The sequence below is a fragment of the Geotrypetes seraphini genome, chromosome 5, assembly GCF_902459505.1.
Source record: "Geotrypetes seraphini chromosome 5, aGeoSer1.1, whole genome shotgun sequence".
NCBI lineage: Eukaryota > Metazoa > Chordata > Amphibia > Gymnophiona > Dermophiidae > Geotrypetes > Geotrypetes seraphini.
This window is the reverse complement of record NC_047088.1, coordinates 45,856,000-45,874,518: the sequence shown is the minus strand read 5'-3', so window position 1 is coordinate 45,874,518 and position 18,519 is coordinate 45,856,000. Positions and strand designations below refer to the sequence as shown.

Sequence of the window (18,519 nt, the reverse complement as noted above, 5' to 3'; positions counted from 1 at the left end):
TATGCCTCTATATTGCTCCATGGTGCGACCTCACCTGGAGTATTGTGTTCAGTTCTGGTCTCCTTATCTCAAGAAAGATATATCAGCACTAGAAAAGGTTCAAAAAAGAGTGTCCAAGATGATAAAGGGGATGGAACTCCTCTCATATCACTAAAATGGTTAGGGCTCTTCAGCATGGAAAAGAGAAGGCTGAAGGGAGATATGATTGAGGTCTACAAAATCCTGAGTGGAGTAGAACGGGTACTAGTGGATCAATTTTTCACTCTGTCAAAAATTACAAAGACTAGGGGACACTTGGTGAAGTTACAGGAAAATACTTTTAAAACCACTAGGAGGAATTTTTTTTTCACTCAAGAGACTAGTTAAGTTCTGGAATGCATTTCCAGAGTTTGTGGTAAGAGTAGATAGCGTAGCTGGTTTTAAGAAAGGTTTGGACAATTTCCTGGATGAAAAGTCTATAGTCTGTTATTGAGAAAGACATGGGGGAAGCCACCGCTTGCCCTGGATCGGTAGCATGGAATGTTGCTACTGTTTGGGGTTTCGGAATCTTTTGTTACTCTCTGGGATTCCGGAATATTGCTATTCTTTAGGCTTCTGAATGGAATGTTGCTACTCCTTGGGGTTCCGGAATCTTTGGTTACTCTTTGGGATTCTGGAATCTTGCTATTCTTTAGGATTCTGAATGGAATGTTGCTACTCCTTGGGTTTTGGCCAGGTACTAGGGACCTGGATTGGCCATCGTGAGAACAGGCTACTGGGCTTGATGGACCATTGGTCTGATCCAGTAAGGCTAGTCTTATTTAGGGTAAATAAATATTGAAGAAGGAGGTAGGTGGACAGGTCCTGGAAAAGGGAAGAGGCAGGGGAGCAAGAGATGAAGTATTGTAAAGAGGGTGAGAGACCAAGAAAGTTGCAAACTCTTTCAAGAAGAGAAAGGGTGAAAATAAATAAGGAAAATGGGAGCCTGAATAAGGGGACAAAGCATGAAGGACTGGAGCTGGAGAAGAGATGAGTGACAAGGATGGAGCTAGGGGTTAGATACATGGCAGAAAAGATAAGCTGGGGAGGCAATGAATAAGAGAGAGGAAATGGGCAACTGGAAAGTGGGTGAAATACAAGAAATTTACTGTTACAATATGTGCAGGACACACATATGAGGGTGTTTTGAAAAGTTTGGTAAAAATGCAAGCCAAAAAAACAGTTATATTTCTCAACATAGTCTCTTCATAAGAAATAAGAATTGCCACTGCTGGGTCAGATCCATTGTGGCCAGCAGTCCACTCACACGGCAGCCCTTAGGTCAAAGACATTGAGGGCTATATACTTATTCCAGTGTGTTTCCAGTTTTTTTCATCCCTTCTGAAAAATAGGTTTGTCAAGTTTAAAAAAATATTTGTTTAACTTGCTTTTTAACTGAACTTTTCAAACCACTCTTGTACAAAAGATGCTAAATGCAAACAGACTGCTCCGTGCATGCATCCACAACCCACCAGTTGTTTGGTTTTTTTTTTAAAAAATCCATTTATGTAGGACACACCTACACACTCATATGCGCGTGGCATATTTCCTACATCAAACAAATGAAAGCAGACCAGTCCACTGAGAAGTCTCCCTCATGCAATGGCAGTTCTAGAGCTACCGGAAAACTTTGAACGTTAGTGTTCCTTTCTGTGCATCGCCTGGAATGCTCATTTTAATACTACTAGGCTTAATTGTAATATATTTGAATAGGATTATGGGTAGCTGCTACCACAAACGGCAGAAGCGACACAGAACCCTTTGTGCATTAATTGCTGAATGATGTGCTTGCGAGACTGACTGCAGCCATTCTAATTCATATGTTGCTGGCATGGTAAGCTTTTAAAAGGGAAAGTTACCTGGAAAACTAACACCCCCGTATGAGTAACAGTGAGATTAATTTGCATGCCTTCCCCTTCACTGGCAGGATGCAGTCTGATTCCATATGTTTTCAGCTTCCTTACTATGTCCAGAAGATGAATGTTTGCGTCAGCTGGAGACTTGCCACTGAAGAGCGAGCAGAGAGATGTGTTGGGTTACTTTGTTTTACAATAGTCTACTAAATCTTCAAATCTCATTTGCAAAATGAAAACAGAAAATGAAGCCACATTCTTATCTGGAGTACTATTTAAAGAGAAACTCTCTACATATATACTATAGTAATGAGATCAATGATTTTTATTTCACACTTTCTGAAAGCCAGTGATATAATCACTATTTACTATTATATACTAAGAAGATAATAATTACTGGCACCACCAATTCTTGCTTTATAACTATTTCTCAACTCAGGTTTTTGGAATATCTACAATGAATATGTATGAAATAAATTTGCATATAATGAGGCAGTGTATGCAAATCAAGTTTACTCCTGGCAGAATTCTAAACAAAAAATTTGAAAATTCTGAGCACAATATTTTAAAATTTTGCAAAGCTTATTTGTAGTGTTTTGAATTAGAGAATGACACGGTGAGTGATCCCCGCGGGGAGCCGCGGTCTGCTGCGGTTTGCCCACGGGCTATAGAGACTTTCCAGCCGAATCGCCACATGCACGGGAACAAAACTTTTCACCGCCCGCAAGAACGGTGAAAAGATTTGTCCCCGCAGGCAAATTTACCCCCTTCATTGTGACCCGCGAAACCGCGATTTACCATGCCTGATCCTTTGTTTCCTCCGGCGGCCATGCTGTCTCCTCCATTCCAGCTCTCCATCGCCGCGTTGCTGCATTGACTCCGCCTCCTTTTAATGTGCTGGCCCCTGATTAGTCACCTCTTCCTGCTCAAGCAGTGAGGGGACCAATCGCTACTGCCACACACGATTTGAAAACCCCATTTAATGGTTTGTAGTGGTGCAGCAGTAGCGATTGGGATTTTGGAAAGGAGCTGCGAGGACTGGAGTTGCTGAAGTCGCTGCTGCCTGCTTGGACCGAAGCTGAAACTTCATTTTAGAACTCGTTGTAAGAGGTAAGGTCCTTCTCCTTGCCTGCCCAGGGTTCCCGAGGGAAGGGGAGGGGAGGGGGGGCATTCGGTTCGGTTCAGTTGAGCTGCTCTTGCAGCACGAAGCTGGTTCTTTTCTTTTTTTAAAATCTGCTAGTTTAAATCTGCTAGTACAGGTTGTGTTTTGTTTTTGTATAGTTAAGTAAGTTGTAAATTTATAAAGAATGTTTCCTTTATAAGTTAATAAAGATAAGTATATAAAATCATACCTGTTTGAGGCTTTTATGGATGCTGTGGTGATGGTGACGGGGCGGTGAATGGGATGGCAGTGGCGGTGACGGGGCGGTAAAAGGGGTGGCGGTGACGGGGCAGTACAGAGGATGGTGGGCCGGGGACAGTGCAGTGACGGGGAAAGATTTTTTTCCCCGTGTCATTCTCTATTTTGAATAGAATTCTCCCATCTTAAGGCCTGAAATTCCTTCCTGTCTTTTCCTTTTGCAGGCTCCAGCCTCCTCAATTCACTTTCTCACTCTTAACTGTAATTCTGTCTCCCTCTAAATCACGGGTGTTCAACCTTTTGGCTTCCCTGGGCCGCATTGTCAAAAAAAAATGTTTCTGGGGCCGCACAAACGCTGCAGTAAGACAGGAGGGAGCTGGCAAGATGGTAAACACCCAGGGGCAGCAGAGGAAAACACTGCATCGCCCTTGACCGGGGCTGCACAAAAAATTTCACGGGGCTGCAGGTTGGACAACCCCTGCTCTAAATCCTACCCCCTCTCTCACTCACACCCTGAATACCCTCCCTGGCCCCCACTTTTGGCATCTCTCTCTCCCTCTCTCCACAGACCATGAATCTCTTTCTCCTTTCCCAACTCCTTTCTAGTCTGGGACACTCATCCTCTCTCTACTGTCCCTCCACCCTACCACTTGTGGGTCCAGCATCCATACCCCCTCTGCGCGCCCACCAGTCTGGCTAGGTCATTTGGTATGCCTTTAAATTGTCCTTCCCCACATTGAAAGGTGTTGTTTGCATTGGCAAACTGGGGAAATCTTTACGTTTCAAAATGATAGAGCTTTACAGCTGTGTGAATTGGGTTCACTTCAAACATTTCATAAATATCTGAAAACTAGGTTATTTTCCAAACTGTAAACTCTTGCCTGTCTTTCTTTATATTTAAATATCATTGTATTTTTCTTCTTTTTAAGTTTGGTGTAAACCGTGTCGAGCTCTATTTTTATAGAGAAGATGCGGTCTATAAACTTAAGATTTAGTTTAGTTTACAGTGCTCAGAGAACAGCGCACGAACAAACTCTGGTCTTAATGCTGGAAACCTACCACCAGCTCAGAGCTGGCATTGGAGGATTTGAAAAGAGGATTTCTTTAATCTGCTGGTTTTGATATCTTGTGGAAGCGGAAGAAACCTATGCAAGCCTCTAAGTTTCTTTAGATGGGAGTCGGGAGAGAGTCCACTAGACCTCCAGGCTCTTTTTTTAAGTTGGGGGGAGGGGGAGTTGGAAGGGAGCCATGGTGTATGTGTGTGTGTGTGTGTGGGGGGGGTAATGCAAACTTTCCTGTCAGTGCCTGACCAATCACCTATCAGGTACTGACAGTAAAGCTGACATTCTGCACTACCCCACAATTACTGCCACAATTTATGTGTTCATTAGTCTGAGCTATTGTTTCCACTGTGCTTACACAAGCTTCTGGTGAAACAGCATGATCTTGTGGTCCAGACAGCCCTGGTTTGGTAAGTACTGGTTATTTTCTAAGTGCTTTCTGTCTGCTTCTTCATGAAAATACCCAAGTTCTGCTGCAAAGAAACAAGAGAGTCAACGACATTTGATTCAAGTTGAACAGATGGTGGTGGACAAGTTAGACAATCTCATTCTCTAGGCTTATAATTAAAACTGGCAAAGTTTTTTTTTCCCCCCCTAGCCCAAACATAGGCAACTCCGGTCCTCGAGGGCCGTAATCCAATTGGGTTTTCAGGATTCCCCCAATGAATATGCATTGAAAGCAGTGCATGCAAATAGATCATGCATATTCATTGGGGAAATCCTGAAAACCCGATTAGATTCCAACCCTCGAGGACCGGAATTACCCATGTCTGCCCTAGCCTCATTAAAGAGGTGTCACTTTGACATCAATACAAAATAGTGAAGGCCTCTGTTTAATCGCACACAAAAAAGATACAACACTGATCAAGGTCAATACAAGCTTTCCTAGGCCTCCCAACTATCTTCTGCAACTCTTTAAAGCCTTGGATTGTGAGTAACTTGGTGCACAAGTGTTTTGCAAGATGAGCAAAATGTTTTATTAAATTGTAACTTGATAAATGAGCGTTGTCTTGCAATACGAGTACAATATACGCGTATGACAACCGAGCCAATGGTTCTTCTCTCTGATGCTGTGGACTGTTCTAAACAAGTGAGGTCTTGCAATACGAGTACATACAGTATATGCACGTCACGTCATGACAACTGAGCCACTGGTTTCTCTCTCTCTGATGCTGTGAGATCTTGCAATATAAGTACACACTGCATTCGCGCGTTGCAACTGAACCGATGGTTCTCTCTCTGACGTTGGAGTGTAGTGGGTGTTCTAAACAAGTGAGGTCTTGCAAGTGCAGGTTAATTTGTTTTATTGTATATATTTTTAGTTTTTACAGTACAGTATTTTGTATTAAAGTTTTTGGGTTGTGGAACGAATCGTCTGAGTTTCCATTATTTCTTATGGGGAAATTTGCTTTGATATACGAGTGCTTTGGATTACAAGCATGTTTCTGGAACAAATTATGCTTGCAAACCAAGGTTTTACTGTACTTCATTTTATAACAGGAAATCTATGTGGGACTCTAAAAAGGAACCTATTTTAAGCCTATGTTTATAAAAAAAAACAAAAAAAAAAAAACACAAAACCCTCCCAGCTAGATGTAAATATTCAAGGCAGTCTTCCACAAATGAACTGATAACAAGATCCTCAAATAACTTAACATAAAAATACACTTATGCCGCTGTACCTTTCAGTTCAAAGCGGTTTACAACATAAGAAAGTTATATAGGCATAACAGATTATAAACTCATTTAAAAAGTTTATCATACAAATATGTCTTCAATGCCTTTCTAAAAACCTGATAGGAACTAGAATCCTGTATTAAATGCTTCATCATATTAGAGTTAATGGATTATAATGTCAACTCCATTCAACTGTTTCTTCTAAGTATAATCCTCAGTCCAATATCACCATTTTATATAGTCCAAAAATGTATTTATGAATTCTAATCCATGCCCAATATAAATTTTTATAAGACAGGTGTAGCCTACTTATTCGTGTTTCGAGCTCCAAACTGTATCAGGATGACATGCTCTTTCCTATACCATCTTCTAGCTTAAGAGGACTTTGTGGCTCTGGGAGAGAAGGTGAAGCAGTCAGATGTGCAGGTGGTATTCTTGTCCATCTTCCCTGTTGAGAAAAAAGGTCAGGGCAGAAAAGCTTACATCCTGGAGATGAATGCATGGCTATGTGGATGGTGTTGTCGAGAGCGTTTTGGCTTCCTGGACCATGGGATGATTTTCCAAGGGCTGCTGAGCAGGGATGGTATGCATCTGTCAAAGAATGGAAGGAGTGTCTTTGGAAGTAGGCTGGCTAATCTACTGAAGAGGGCTTTAAACTTGAAGTGATGGGGCAAGGTGATCAAAACCTCCGGGAGAGTATAAGCTCTCAGGTAAGTAAATAACTGAATACTTCTATATGGATGGGAAAAGTGCACAATGTCTGGAAAACAGTTATATACTAATGCTCGAAGTATGGGAAATAAGATTCTGGATCTAGAAGCTGTGATGGAAGAAGCTGGATATAGTGGCGATCACGGAGATGTTATACCAGGCTATAATCTGTTCAGGAAAGGCAGGGTAGGAAGAAAAGCCACACAATTGCAGGATCTGCAGGGCAAGGAAGAGGCACTGTGGATCAATTTGGAAAGAGAGAATGGTAAATATATTTACATTGGTGTGATATACAGGCCTCCTTCACAGACGGAAGAAGTGGACAGAGATTTAATAGTCGACATTCAGAATATATCTAACAAAGGGGAAGTTTTACTAATAGGTGATTTAACATGCTGGATATTGGGAGATTAGGACTTGAATATCGCCTTTTTGTAGTTTTACAACCACACTCAAAGCGGTTTACATACAGGCACTTCAAGCATTTTTCCTATCTGTCCTGGTGGGCTCACAGTCTATCTAATTCACCTGAGGCAGTGGAGGATTAAATGACTTGCCCAGGGTCACAAGGAGCAGTGTGGGGTTTGAACCCACAACCTCAGGGGCTCAGGCTGTAGCTCTAACCACTGCACCACACCTATTGTGGGGTCTTCTAGAAGTAGGGAGATCCTGGATTCTCTACAAGGAGAACTGTTCCAGCAGTTGATAATGGAACTTATGTGGGATGGGGGTCATACTGGACTTAGTGCTTACAAATGGGGGAAATGTTTCTGATGTTACAGTGGGTGATCATCTCACATCTAGCGATCACTGCATGGTACAGTTTAATATTAAGGCAGGTATAGAAAGGGCTGATTCAAAAGTGAAGGTTCTAAACTTTTAAAAAAGCTAACTTTGTTCAGATGGGGGATTACGTCAAGGAATTGTCTGAATGGAAACATCTGGAAGGAGTAGAAATGCAATGGGCAAAACTGAAAGGAGTTATTGTAAGGGCAATAAATGTTTTTGTGAGGCAAGTAAGTAAAAATAAGGATAAGAAGGCTGCTTTGGTTCTCAAAAGTAGTAGCTGAGAAGGTAAGGAATAAAAGGTTAGCGTTCATAAACTACAAAAGATTGCAGAAATAGGAAGACAGGCAGAAATATCTGGAAAAGTTAAGAGAGGCTGGTCATGTAGTCAGGAAAGCAAAGATGAAAATAGAAGAAAAAATAGCTGACACGGCAAAACGGGAAGATGAGACATTTTTTAGATATATCAGTGATAGGAAGAAGTGCAAAAGTGGCATTGTGAGACTCAAAAGTGAAGGGGAGGAATATGTAGAAGCTGATAAAGAATGGTCTGAATTGCTTAACAAATTTCTGTTCTGTATTCACAGCAGAAGCACTAGGAGTGGGACTGCAGAAGACAAACACGAATAGAGATGGAGAAGTGGTAGACCCTGATCAATTTTCAGAGGGTTGTGTTCATGAGGAACTAGCTAAATTAAAGATAGACAAAGCGATGGGGGTCAGATGGTGTACATCCGAGGGTGCAAAAGGAACTTAGGAAAGTTCTGGTGGCTCTGCTGACTGACCTTTTTAATGCATCTCTAGAGTCAGGAGTGGTACCGGAGGACTGGAGAAGGGCAGATGTGGTCCCTCTCCACAAATGTGGAAGTAAGGAAGAAGTAGGGAATTATAGGCTGGTAAGTCTGCTGTGGTAAGCAAATTAATGGAAATGCTTTTAAAACAGAGAATGGTGGTTTCTGGAATCCAGTAGATTACAGGACTGGAGGCAATATGGATTCACTAGAGGTAGGTCTTGTTAGATAAATCTGATCAATTTATTTGACTGGGTGACCAGAGAATTGGATAGAGGGAATGCGCTAGATGTGATATATTTGGGTTATAGCAAAGCCTTTGACAGTGTTCCACACAGATGTCTAATAAATAAACTGAGTGTTCTCAAGATGGGTCCCAAAGTGACGGGCTGGATCAGGAATTGGTTGAGTGGAAGGTAACGGAGGGTAATGGTCAATGGAAATTGCTCTGAGGAAAGGGATATTATCAGTGGTGTGCCTCAAGGTTCTGTTCTTGGGCCAGCTCTTTTTAACATTTTTATAAACGATATTGCTGCAGGGCTGTTGGGTAAGATTTGCCGCTTTGCTGATGATACCAAAATCTGCAATAGAGTAGACACCCAGGATGGTGTGAATAAAATGAGGAAAGACCTGGTGAAGCTTGAAGAATGGTTTGAAATTTGGCAGCTAAAATTTAATGCTAAGAAATGCAAGGTCATGCATTTGGGCTGCAGAAACCCAACGGAATGGTAGTTTAGGGGGTGAAGAACTTATGTGCATGACAGAAAAGCAGGACTTGGGTGTGATTGTATGTGATGATCTTAAGGTGTCCAAATAGGTTGAAAAGGTGACGGTGAAAGCTAGAAGGATTTTAGGTGAATAGGAAGAGGTATGGCCAGTAGATAAAAAGAGGTATTGATGCCCTGTATAAGACTCTGGTGAGACCTGATTTAGAATATTGTATACAATCCTGAAGGCCGCAACTTCAAAAAGATATAAAAAGGATGGAGTCGGTCCATAGGAAGACTACTACAATGGTGCGTGGTCTTCGTCATAAGGCATATGGGGACAGACTTAAAGATCTCAATATGTATACTTTGGAGGAAAGGTGGAAGAGGGGAGATAACTACTATAGCTTTACTAAGTAGTACATTTAAAACAAGTAGGAGAAAATATTTCTTCACTCAATGTTTAATTAAACTGTGGATTCATTGTCATAGAAAGTGATAAAAGGCAATTCGCTTAATAAGGTTTAACAAATATTTGGAGAAATTCCTAAAGGAAAAATCCATAAGATATTATTAAAATGGATTTGGAAAACTTCATTGCTTATTTCTGGAATAAGCAGTTTCAAATCTGTTTTATTCTTTTGGAATCTTGCCAGGTAGTTGTGACCTGGATTGGCCACTGTTGGAAACAGGATACTGAGCAGATGGACTTCGGTCATTCCCAGTATGGCAATGCTCCTGTTCTTATTTTAGAAATGTTAGTGAACGAGAAAAACATAGGATGACTTTGTGAGCAGAGAGGGACAAAAAAGGAGATGAAGGAGAACCACAAATTAAAGTCAGGAGTACAAACAGAAGAGAGGTAGACACCCATGCCTTTTACTGAAAAGGTTATTATGCAACTAGTGAAACTGAAAATGGACAAAGGAACCATCCTAGAACATTAAGGAAAATTGCTGATAGTCTCGAAGACTGAGGATCTGATTTTCCAATTTCCCATGTATCACTCTATTACAGTGGTCTCAAACTCGCGGCCTGCCAGGTACTATTTTGAGGCCCTCGGTAAGTTTATCATAATCACAAAAGTAAAATAAAACAGTTTCTTAATCATGTCTCTTTAGCTATAATTATAATATTATTATTACGACTTAGCCAAAAGGAAAGATTTATAAATATAGAATTTTACCTCATGCAAAATTGTCATTTCTTTAATAAGACATTAACTATTTTTTTCTGAGGCCCTCCAAGCACCTACAAATCCAAAATGTGGCCCTGCAAAGGGTTTGAGTTTGAGACCACTGCTCTATTACACACTCAATATGAGCATCAGCATACTATCTCACCACCTTTGTGTTTGTAATTTGAGATTATACACAGGACTACTTTTTTTCATGTGACTCCAGCCCCGTGGAATTTGCTGTCTTCCTGCCTCGGGGCAGAATTTTACCTTGGAAAATTCAAATCAGATTTCAACATCTTTTTAAACAGGCTTTTAATGGATTTGTTAACACCTAACCTCCAGGGGGCAGCAAACTACCTCTGACACATTCTTTGACATTTTCCTTCCACCTTTTTACTCGGATTTTATAATTTTCTATTGCTTATTTGATTATATAACCTTATTATTTGATTGAAAACCACTTTGCTGTACCTATGAAAATGTGGTCTAGCAAACACCCAAATAAGATACACTAAACTGAATTAAAGACAAGCAGATGTTTTTATTTATTTATTAAAAAATTTATATACCACATACAACTATGCGGTTTCTTTATCACATGCGTAAAATATTGTTTCTCTACGATTATCACATATAACAAAGACATGTCTAAACAACATAATTAATCGTCCCTGTTATAAATAGGAATAGAGCACAAATTCAATCAATTCAGAAATGCAATCAAACTTTTTAAATCATATATTGTTATCAAAAGAGTTCTAAAAGGCAGTTACCATAGCATAGAAAGGCATTGGCAAATAATTGAGTTTTCAGCATTTTATTAAAATTCATCCTCCCCACACAAAACTGCAGGGTCCATAATTGTACGCCAACCACAGATATCATTGATGCTCTGATCCTAGCATGCATAGTTGACATTCTACCCTCCAAACTTAATTTCATCCCATTTACATCTCTAAGTTCTCTTCTCGGTTTATAGATCTCAAAGAATTCTTGTAAGGTCATTGGGAAAGCATGATACAATATCTGGTGTATAATCACACCAATCTTAAACTGCACTCTTTCTTGCATAGGTAACCAGTGTAGTTTCTTCAACACAGGAGCTATATGGGTACCACAGAGGGGGAAATAGGAGGAAGTGTAGCTAAAGTTAAGTTAGGCTGATTGTAGTGGGAGCTAAATTATAGGATCACTACTTTACTAAACTAAACTAAACTAAACCTTAAGTTTATATACCGCATCCTCTCCACGAAAGTGGAGCTCAGCACGGTTTACAAGAACTTAAAATATAGGAAGAGAAAGGAAAAGTTATACAGAAGTGGATTTTCATGGACAAAAATACTCAAAGTGAGGAACAATCATAAAAACAAGCATGTGCATTTTACCAGAGAGAGGTGTGCTGGACAAATCAGTTCATTGGTTTTATTGATTAAGGGGTCCTTTTACAAAGGTGCAGGAAAAAAGTTGTCTTAGTGCACAGGAAAAACACTGCACAAAGAGCATTAAGGCCATTTGTCTCTGCAGTCAGAAAATGGCTGATTTCCAATTTCCAGCATTAATGAGCATGCACTAATGCCATTAGGGCATAGCCATTAAAAAAGATTAGCACGTGAGCTCATACTGCCACCTGTTTTTAAGCAATAAGGCTCCGATTCTATAAAAGACGCCTACAGTAAGGTACCCAGATTGGTGTGCCTAGCTGATCTGGGCATCTAACTTAATTTTTTTAAATTGGCTTAATTGAAAGTACCATTAAAAACAATTAAAAAAAATTAATTAGCAGGTAAGTGCCTACCACTTTGTAGTAGGCATCTACACTGAGGCTCCTACTGGCAAGTAGGCGTGGTGTGGGGCGGATTTGGGGTGTGGATTCAGTTAGACGCCAGTGTATTAGGCCAAGAAAACCCTGACTTAATATACCAGCACTGAAGTTGATTTAGGTGCTGGTAGGTGTGATTCTACAAACAGTACCTAAATTTGATTGACATATGGTAGGTTCTGCTTTTCTGGGCACCTGCCAAGTTAGGTGCTGTTTATAGAGGCTGTTTTTAACCCTTTCATCTTGCCTGATGGTACCGACTGACCTGCAAGGAGATTCTGAAAGGGAAACAATCCTCTTAAATTTAATTAGTTAGTGCATGAGCCCTTAGAGCAGGGGTAAAGTCCCTCCTCGAGGGCCGCAATCCAGTCAGGTTTTCAGGATTTCCCCAATGAATATGCATGAGTTCTATTTGCATGCACTGCTTTCATTGTATGCTAATAGATCTCATGCATATTCATTGGGGAAATCTTGAAAACCCGAGTGGATTGTGGCCCTTGAGGAGGGACTTTGACACCCCTGCCCTAAAGGCTCATGCACTAACTACCGTAATTAAATTTAAGAGGACTGTTTCCCTTTCAGAATCTCCTTGCAGGTCAGTCGGTACCATCAGGCAAGATGAAAGGGTTAAAAACAGCCTTCCCTAAGTTTTAGGAGTTTATCTGAATGAAAGGCACTTTATAATTTAAATATTATATACTGTATATGGTACCACTAGCGTTTTAATTCACACGCACAGCATTTCCATTGCAGTTGCATGATAACGTTAAAACATTTTTTCTAGTTTTCCAGCTTGGTAACCATCTGTGTGCACTTGATGTACCAATTTCATTTCAGAATTCATATAAAAATGATCATGCGCTGATTGTCAGCACATAGTTCCCTTTTTGAATTTTGATATTCTTATGCAGAATTTTGGATTTTGTGAAATAAGGCCAGGAGTCGGTTTCCTTTTCTGCGAGGTTCAGATGACTACAGCTTTTATCGAACAATTCCTTCCCCGGTGCTTTTTGCTAAAGAAAATTGGTTAAATAATAATGAAGCGCTGAAATAGTTGTAGTACGTCTTCCAACTACAGGAATCGATTTTCAAATCAATTTCCAAAGCACTGGTTACAGAATCCAGGCCTAAATCTGTTAGTGTAAGCTAACAGATTTAGCATTTCTTGATGTCTTCCCCCCCCCCCCCCCAAGTCCTATTTTTCCCGCAGCTTAATAAAAGGACCCCCCCATAGAGTAGAAATCAGACATAATAATTAGACTAAGTCCAATGTAAATCATACATTTGATGGCTTCTGTGCAAGGAACTGAGTTAACAGGCAGATCGATTCACCACTGTGTTAAACATGTTTTAATGCCAAAGCAAATTCAAGAACACTCAACCGCTTGTTGGGGTAATGTCTAGATGTTGAAAAGTAATAGCAGTCTTCTGCCACTCATGGCTAGGATGAAAATTGCTACCCTGGTATATTACAGATGACAAAAAGTGACAGTGTAATAGCAGCTTCCTCTGTGCAGGGCTCAGAGTCTTCTCTAAGACATTAGATCAGGTGCAATTGAACTCAGTTGTAATTATTTATTTCACCACTGGAATTTTCTAGCATTAAACACATTTGCATCCACTTAGCTCAGCACCCACTTTCTTGCTGTCTTGTTATTTCAGTAAATCTAAAAATATTTTTTTTAAAAAAAGGCTTCTTGGGTTGGTAAAATATTGGTCTATAATATTTATTCAACTTATTATTTCAGACCAGTACCAAAGTGCAGTAGGCAAAGTACAACAATAATTATAAGAATCTATGAAGGGCCACTGAAAAGTTCTCAGCCCAACCAACAAAGCTGGAGCAGTCTCCATCGAGGGCTATACACTTAGGGGGAAACTCTACAAACGGCGTCTTATCTTAGGCACCGGTGCCTATGTTAATAGGGAAATGCCATTTGAAACAGCAAACAACTTTAAATTTAAAGCACCTACCTCCACCTAAAGAAAAGACGGTGGAATTGCACTTCTGGAAGCGCCTACTGGTGCCTAATACCACTATGGGCATGGGTAATGCCAAAGTGGTGTTAGATACTATAAAGCACCTACATAGGTGCAATTCACGACAAAGGTGCCAAAAATGTAGGCCTAGATTCCCTAGAAAATCCTGGCCTACATTTCCAGATCTTCTCTTTCCCGGAGGCGCAATTCTCTCTATGGCGCCATCACATAACTGAAGTGTGATCAGCGGCGCTTTCTAAGCAGCCATCAATTTCAGCGCTGTATAGAGAATCCAGGCCTTAATCCAGTGATTTTCCACTTTTTTCATTCCATTGGAATAATGTGAATGAAAAAAGTAGAAAATCTGGAGTGCCAGAATGAGGCTTAGAATGCCCAGAAAGGCAGCTGGAACATCAGACTCAGGCTTGGAACATTCATTAGTTGAATAACAAATACCATCCCCCCTCCAAAAAAAAAAAATATAATAATATGGGAAGCTGTTAGGGTCATGAGGAAGTCATAGTGTTGACTCCTGCAGATGAGTATGAAGGCGATTAATTGCAGAGATTGGTGGCGACTGAATAGATCTTAGCAGGTACGGGATGGGGGACATGGGTTAGATTTCATTGGCGACAGGTATGGAAGGGTGAAATTTCTGTATCTGTGCACCTCTCATCTCAGTAAAGAAAGAACCTATTGTGATGTCATCGGCCATTGTTAAAGTCTCCTGGATATTGGACAATTCTGTATAATGTGTCAAAGGCCTGGTAAAGGGTTATGTGAAGCTGGATGACAAATTCTAACCGTTGAACTTTTTTCTCCATCATTTAAAAAAGTAATGAAATGGATAGAAAGCATCTGCCAGATGTGATATATCCCGTCCTCTCAGACGGGCTCAGAATGGGTTACAAGTTTACATTACATAATAGAACATAACAGGGTATAGTAATGTAGAGCATGACTGTATAGGAGAGAGCATGACTGTAATCAAAAAATATGGCAATGCTTAATAGGATATGACAGGACAAGACCTCATACAGCATGGGGTAGTAACTAATAGAGCTTGACAGGACATTATAGTGGTAAGGCAGTATATAACAGAGCATGGCAGTGCATTAGGATTACAGGACAATACATAACTGTGAATGATAATATATGCTATGTATGGTATAGCATGGAATTACTGGCAAAGTGTGGAAGTGTTGGCTATGACAGTAAGTGTCATGGCAAGATAATAGATAACAGTGCAAGATAATATGTGTTAGGTATGATATGGCAGGGCATGGTAGTATCAGCGATGGTTGATCTTCTTGCATAGACAGTGGTGTTTAGCCTGGAACTATTTCACAGGTTAGAGGAAGAGGCGAGTTTTTATGGCCTTCCTGAAGTTCAGCAGTCCTTCTAGTGATCCGATATGAAGTGGTAATTGGTTCCAGAGGCATGGTAGGTAGTGTGAGGGAGAGTCCTGAAAGTGGAATGTACATCACCTCCCCTATTGCATTTGGAAATTCAGGTTGATAAACTGGACCGTCACATCTGAGATGCTTATCTTTGCAAAACAGCCTGATGCCAGATTTCCACTTCTCTGTACCCCACTACTTCAGCTATTCATTTGTTACTTTGCAACGCTGAATGCAGAAAATGCCTCAGATGTCTTTCAGTACAGCTCAATTTGAGCATGAAGTAAGCAGCAACCGGTTACTTTAATGGAAGCCATTTTCTAAAATAACATCCTCGGGAGCTAAATTCTTAGAAATGCTCTTTAAAATTAAAACTACTGATATACAAAGCTGCAAATACTGACACACTGAACAAAAAACACAAATTGGCAACAGCAGAATCATTTTAAGCATCTGGATATATCTTTCCTACCCTCTCCAAGCAAGTAATTCATTTTCAATGCTTGAAATTTTAACCTGAAATTGTTGATAAATTTTCCCTTTCTGAAGACCACTGAAGCTGAATGAGTCGATATATAGGGCTCCTTTTACTAAGGTGCGTTAGGGCTTTAACATGCGGAATAGTGCACGCTAGACCTTAACGCCAGCATTGAGCTGGCATTATTCTAGAAGTGTGTAGCATGGTAATTTTGGGTATGCATTAAAAACGCTAGCACACCTTAGTAAAAGGAGCCCTATCATAAACTCTTGTTTGAGAAGGATGTGCATAATCTGAGACAAGACAGGAAATAATAATAATAACAGTTTATATACCGCAGGACCGTGAAGTTCTATGCAGTTTACAATGAATTAGAAAGATTCTATGAATTACAATGAATTAAAAAGATTCAATGCGGTTTACAATGAATTAGAAGATTCTACAAATTGAATGGAACATTCATAGCTAGAGATTAACAGTTTACGGGATCAGATTTGTGGGGTTGAGATTGTGATGGGGTCGTTAACTAGGTACTTCAAGAACAGGCATGTTTTTAGATGTTTCCTAAATTCACCATAGTTATTTGCATGTATAATTAGTTTTTCCAGGTCTTTGCCCCATGTGGCTGCTTGATACAATAGAAGATGTTGATGGTGTCTCTTAAATTTACATCCTCTAGCCCAGTGGTTCCCAACCCTGTCCTGGAGGAACACCAGGCCAATTGGGTTTTCAGGCTAGCCCTAATGAATATGCATGAAGCAAATTTGCATGCCTATCACTTCCATCATATGCAAATCTCTCTCATGCATATTCATTAGGGCTAGCCTGAAAACCCGATTGGCCTGGTGTTCCTCCAGGACAGGGTTGGGAATCACTGCTCTAGCCGATGGGGAAACGAACTTCAGGTGTGTTCTTCTCTTATGTCTGTTGGTTGAGAAGGAGAAGAGGTCAGTTATATATTTAGGGGCTAGACCGGATAGTATCTTAAAGCAGAGACATCCCAGCTTGAACTTCGCACGTGCCTCCATTGGCAGCCAGTGTAGGAGTCAGTAGGAAGGGGTTAAGTGATCGGACTTCTTCAACCCAAAGATCAACCTGACTGCCGCATTTTGTATCAGTTGTAGTCTCTGTATTTTCTTTTGGGAGATTGCCAGATGGGCAATGTTACAATAATCAAGATGGGTAAGCATTAGGGATTGAACCAGAATTCTGAATGATGAAGCGTCGAAGTATGCTCTAATGGATCTAAGTTTCCAGAGAGTAAAAAACCCCTTTCTGTCTAGGGCGTCTACATGGTCTTTCATGGTTAGACCTTGGTCCAGTATTACCCCCAGAACCTTCATTGTAGGATGAATAGGGTAGCTGAGATTGTTGATGCGTAATGGTGTTGTGGTGACAGGTGGGTGTGGTGAGGCTATGAAGAATTTAGTTTTATCTGAATTAAGCTTCAGTCTGAATTCTGTGGTCCATGGTTTTGAAGTGAGAAATCACTTTCAAAACTGAAGATTATCTTCAATTGAATATCTTATTTCTTTCTAATGTTCTGCTTCGACTAAGAGGTCCTTTTACTAAGGTGCAGCAGCTGTTTTAGCACACGTTAAAAATTAGCACGCTAAATTAGCGTGCTAAAACGGCTACCACACCTTAGTAAAAGGATTACTAAATGTCTTTTTATAGTTCAACTTAAAGAAATTGATAAATAGGGACAATTTCACAATTCTAGTAATTCTACCATTTAGAGACTCTAAGCATAGATAGTACAACATTAAATTAAAACTGAGTTTTTTAGCACAAGCTAAATATGATTCTTGCCATAATAATCCAGGTGGACCTAGTATGTAATGATAAATAATCATGCAGACAACCACAAAATCAAAACACTTCAGGTACTGAAGATCTATTATTTATTTATTTATTTTTTAAAGATCATTATCACTTACGTTAGCCAAAAACACCTTGAGGGAGTCATCTAAAAATTGGATATTAAGTGAGTTTTGAGAGAGAAAGATGAAGAAAGGAAAAAAAAAAAATGGAGTGCAGAAGAGCTGAAGGATGCAAAGAGAAAACTGTACCAGGGAGGAGGATTTGGCTTTTCTTTCACACACAATTTCCCTCTCAGCTGAATGGAGCGCACAGAATTCATACACAAAATGCAGAATGCATTCTAGCTAGATGTCTGGAATCATACGAGAACAGCAGTTCAGAATTGCCTTCAAAAATAGTCTCACTTTACCGCTTTAGCCATCTTTGCTTTCTGATATTTCCTGCTTTATTTAGCCATTTTATATACTTTTCTTGTCCAGCTTATGTAAATCTTTCTTCATCATGATAGACCAGACACAAAAAAATCTGTCTTATTTTAAACTGAAGTGAGAACAATGCATGCTTTTAAAGATACTTTTTATTTGAAATTCTACTTTTAAAAAGTAGCGAGTACATTTAAGGTATAACAGAAATACCATATAATTACATTTATTTATTTATTAATTCAGTCAGTTTTCTAAACCATTTCCCAGGGAAGCCTAGAACGGTTTATATGAATTTATTTAGGTACTCAAACATTTTCTCCTGTCTGTCCCGTTGGGCTCACAATCTATCTAATGAAGCAAACACTTCAATATTAAGAGGGGGGGGGGGGGGAAATGGACATAAGACACAATGAAGGAACTAATATAAAAGAAACAAATTTACTCCCACC

At 40.0% G+C, this 18,519-nt stretch overlaps 1 protein-coding gene across 1 annotated transcript in view; it reads right to left on the bottom strand.

Annotated features, from left to right (window-relative positions):
* Nucleotides 1-1,744: 1,744 nt before the first annotated feature.
* LOC117361505 (FERM domain-containing protein 7-like) overlaps nt 1,745-18,519 on the bottom strand; it is a 36,126-nt gene continuing 19,351 nt past the window's right edge. The window contains exons 2-5 of the mRNA XM_033946935.1: nt 17,762-17,866; nt 12,820-12,976; nt 4,651-4,765; nt 1,745-2,025 (exon numbers count right to left, since the gene is read on the bottom strand). Of these exons, the coding sequence (XP_033802826.1) occupies nt 1,830-2,025; nt 4,651-4,765; nt 12,820-12,976; nt 17,762-17,866 (573 nt within the window). The 3' untranslated portion in view covers nt 1,745-1,829. The remainder of the gene's footprint in view (nt 2,026-4,650; nt 4,766-12,819; nt 12,977-17,761; nt 17,867-18,519) is intronic.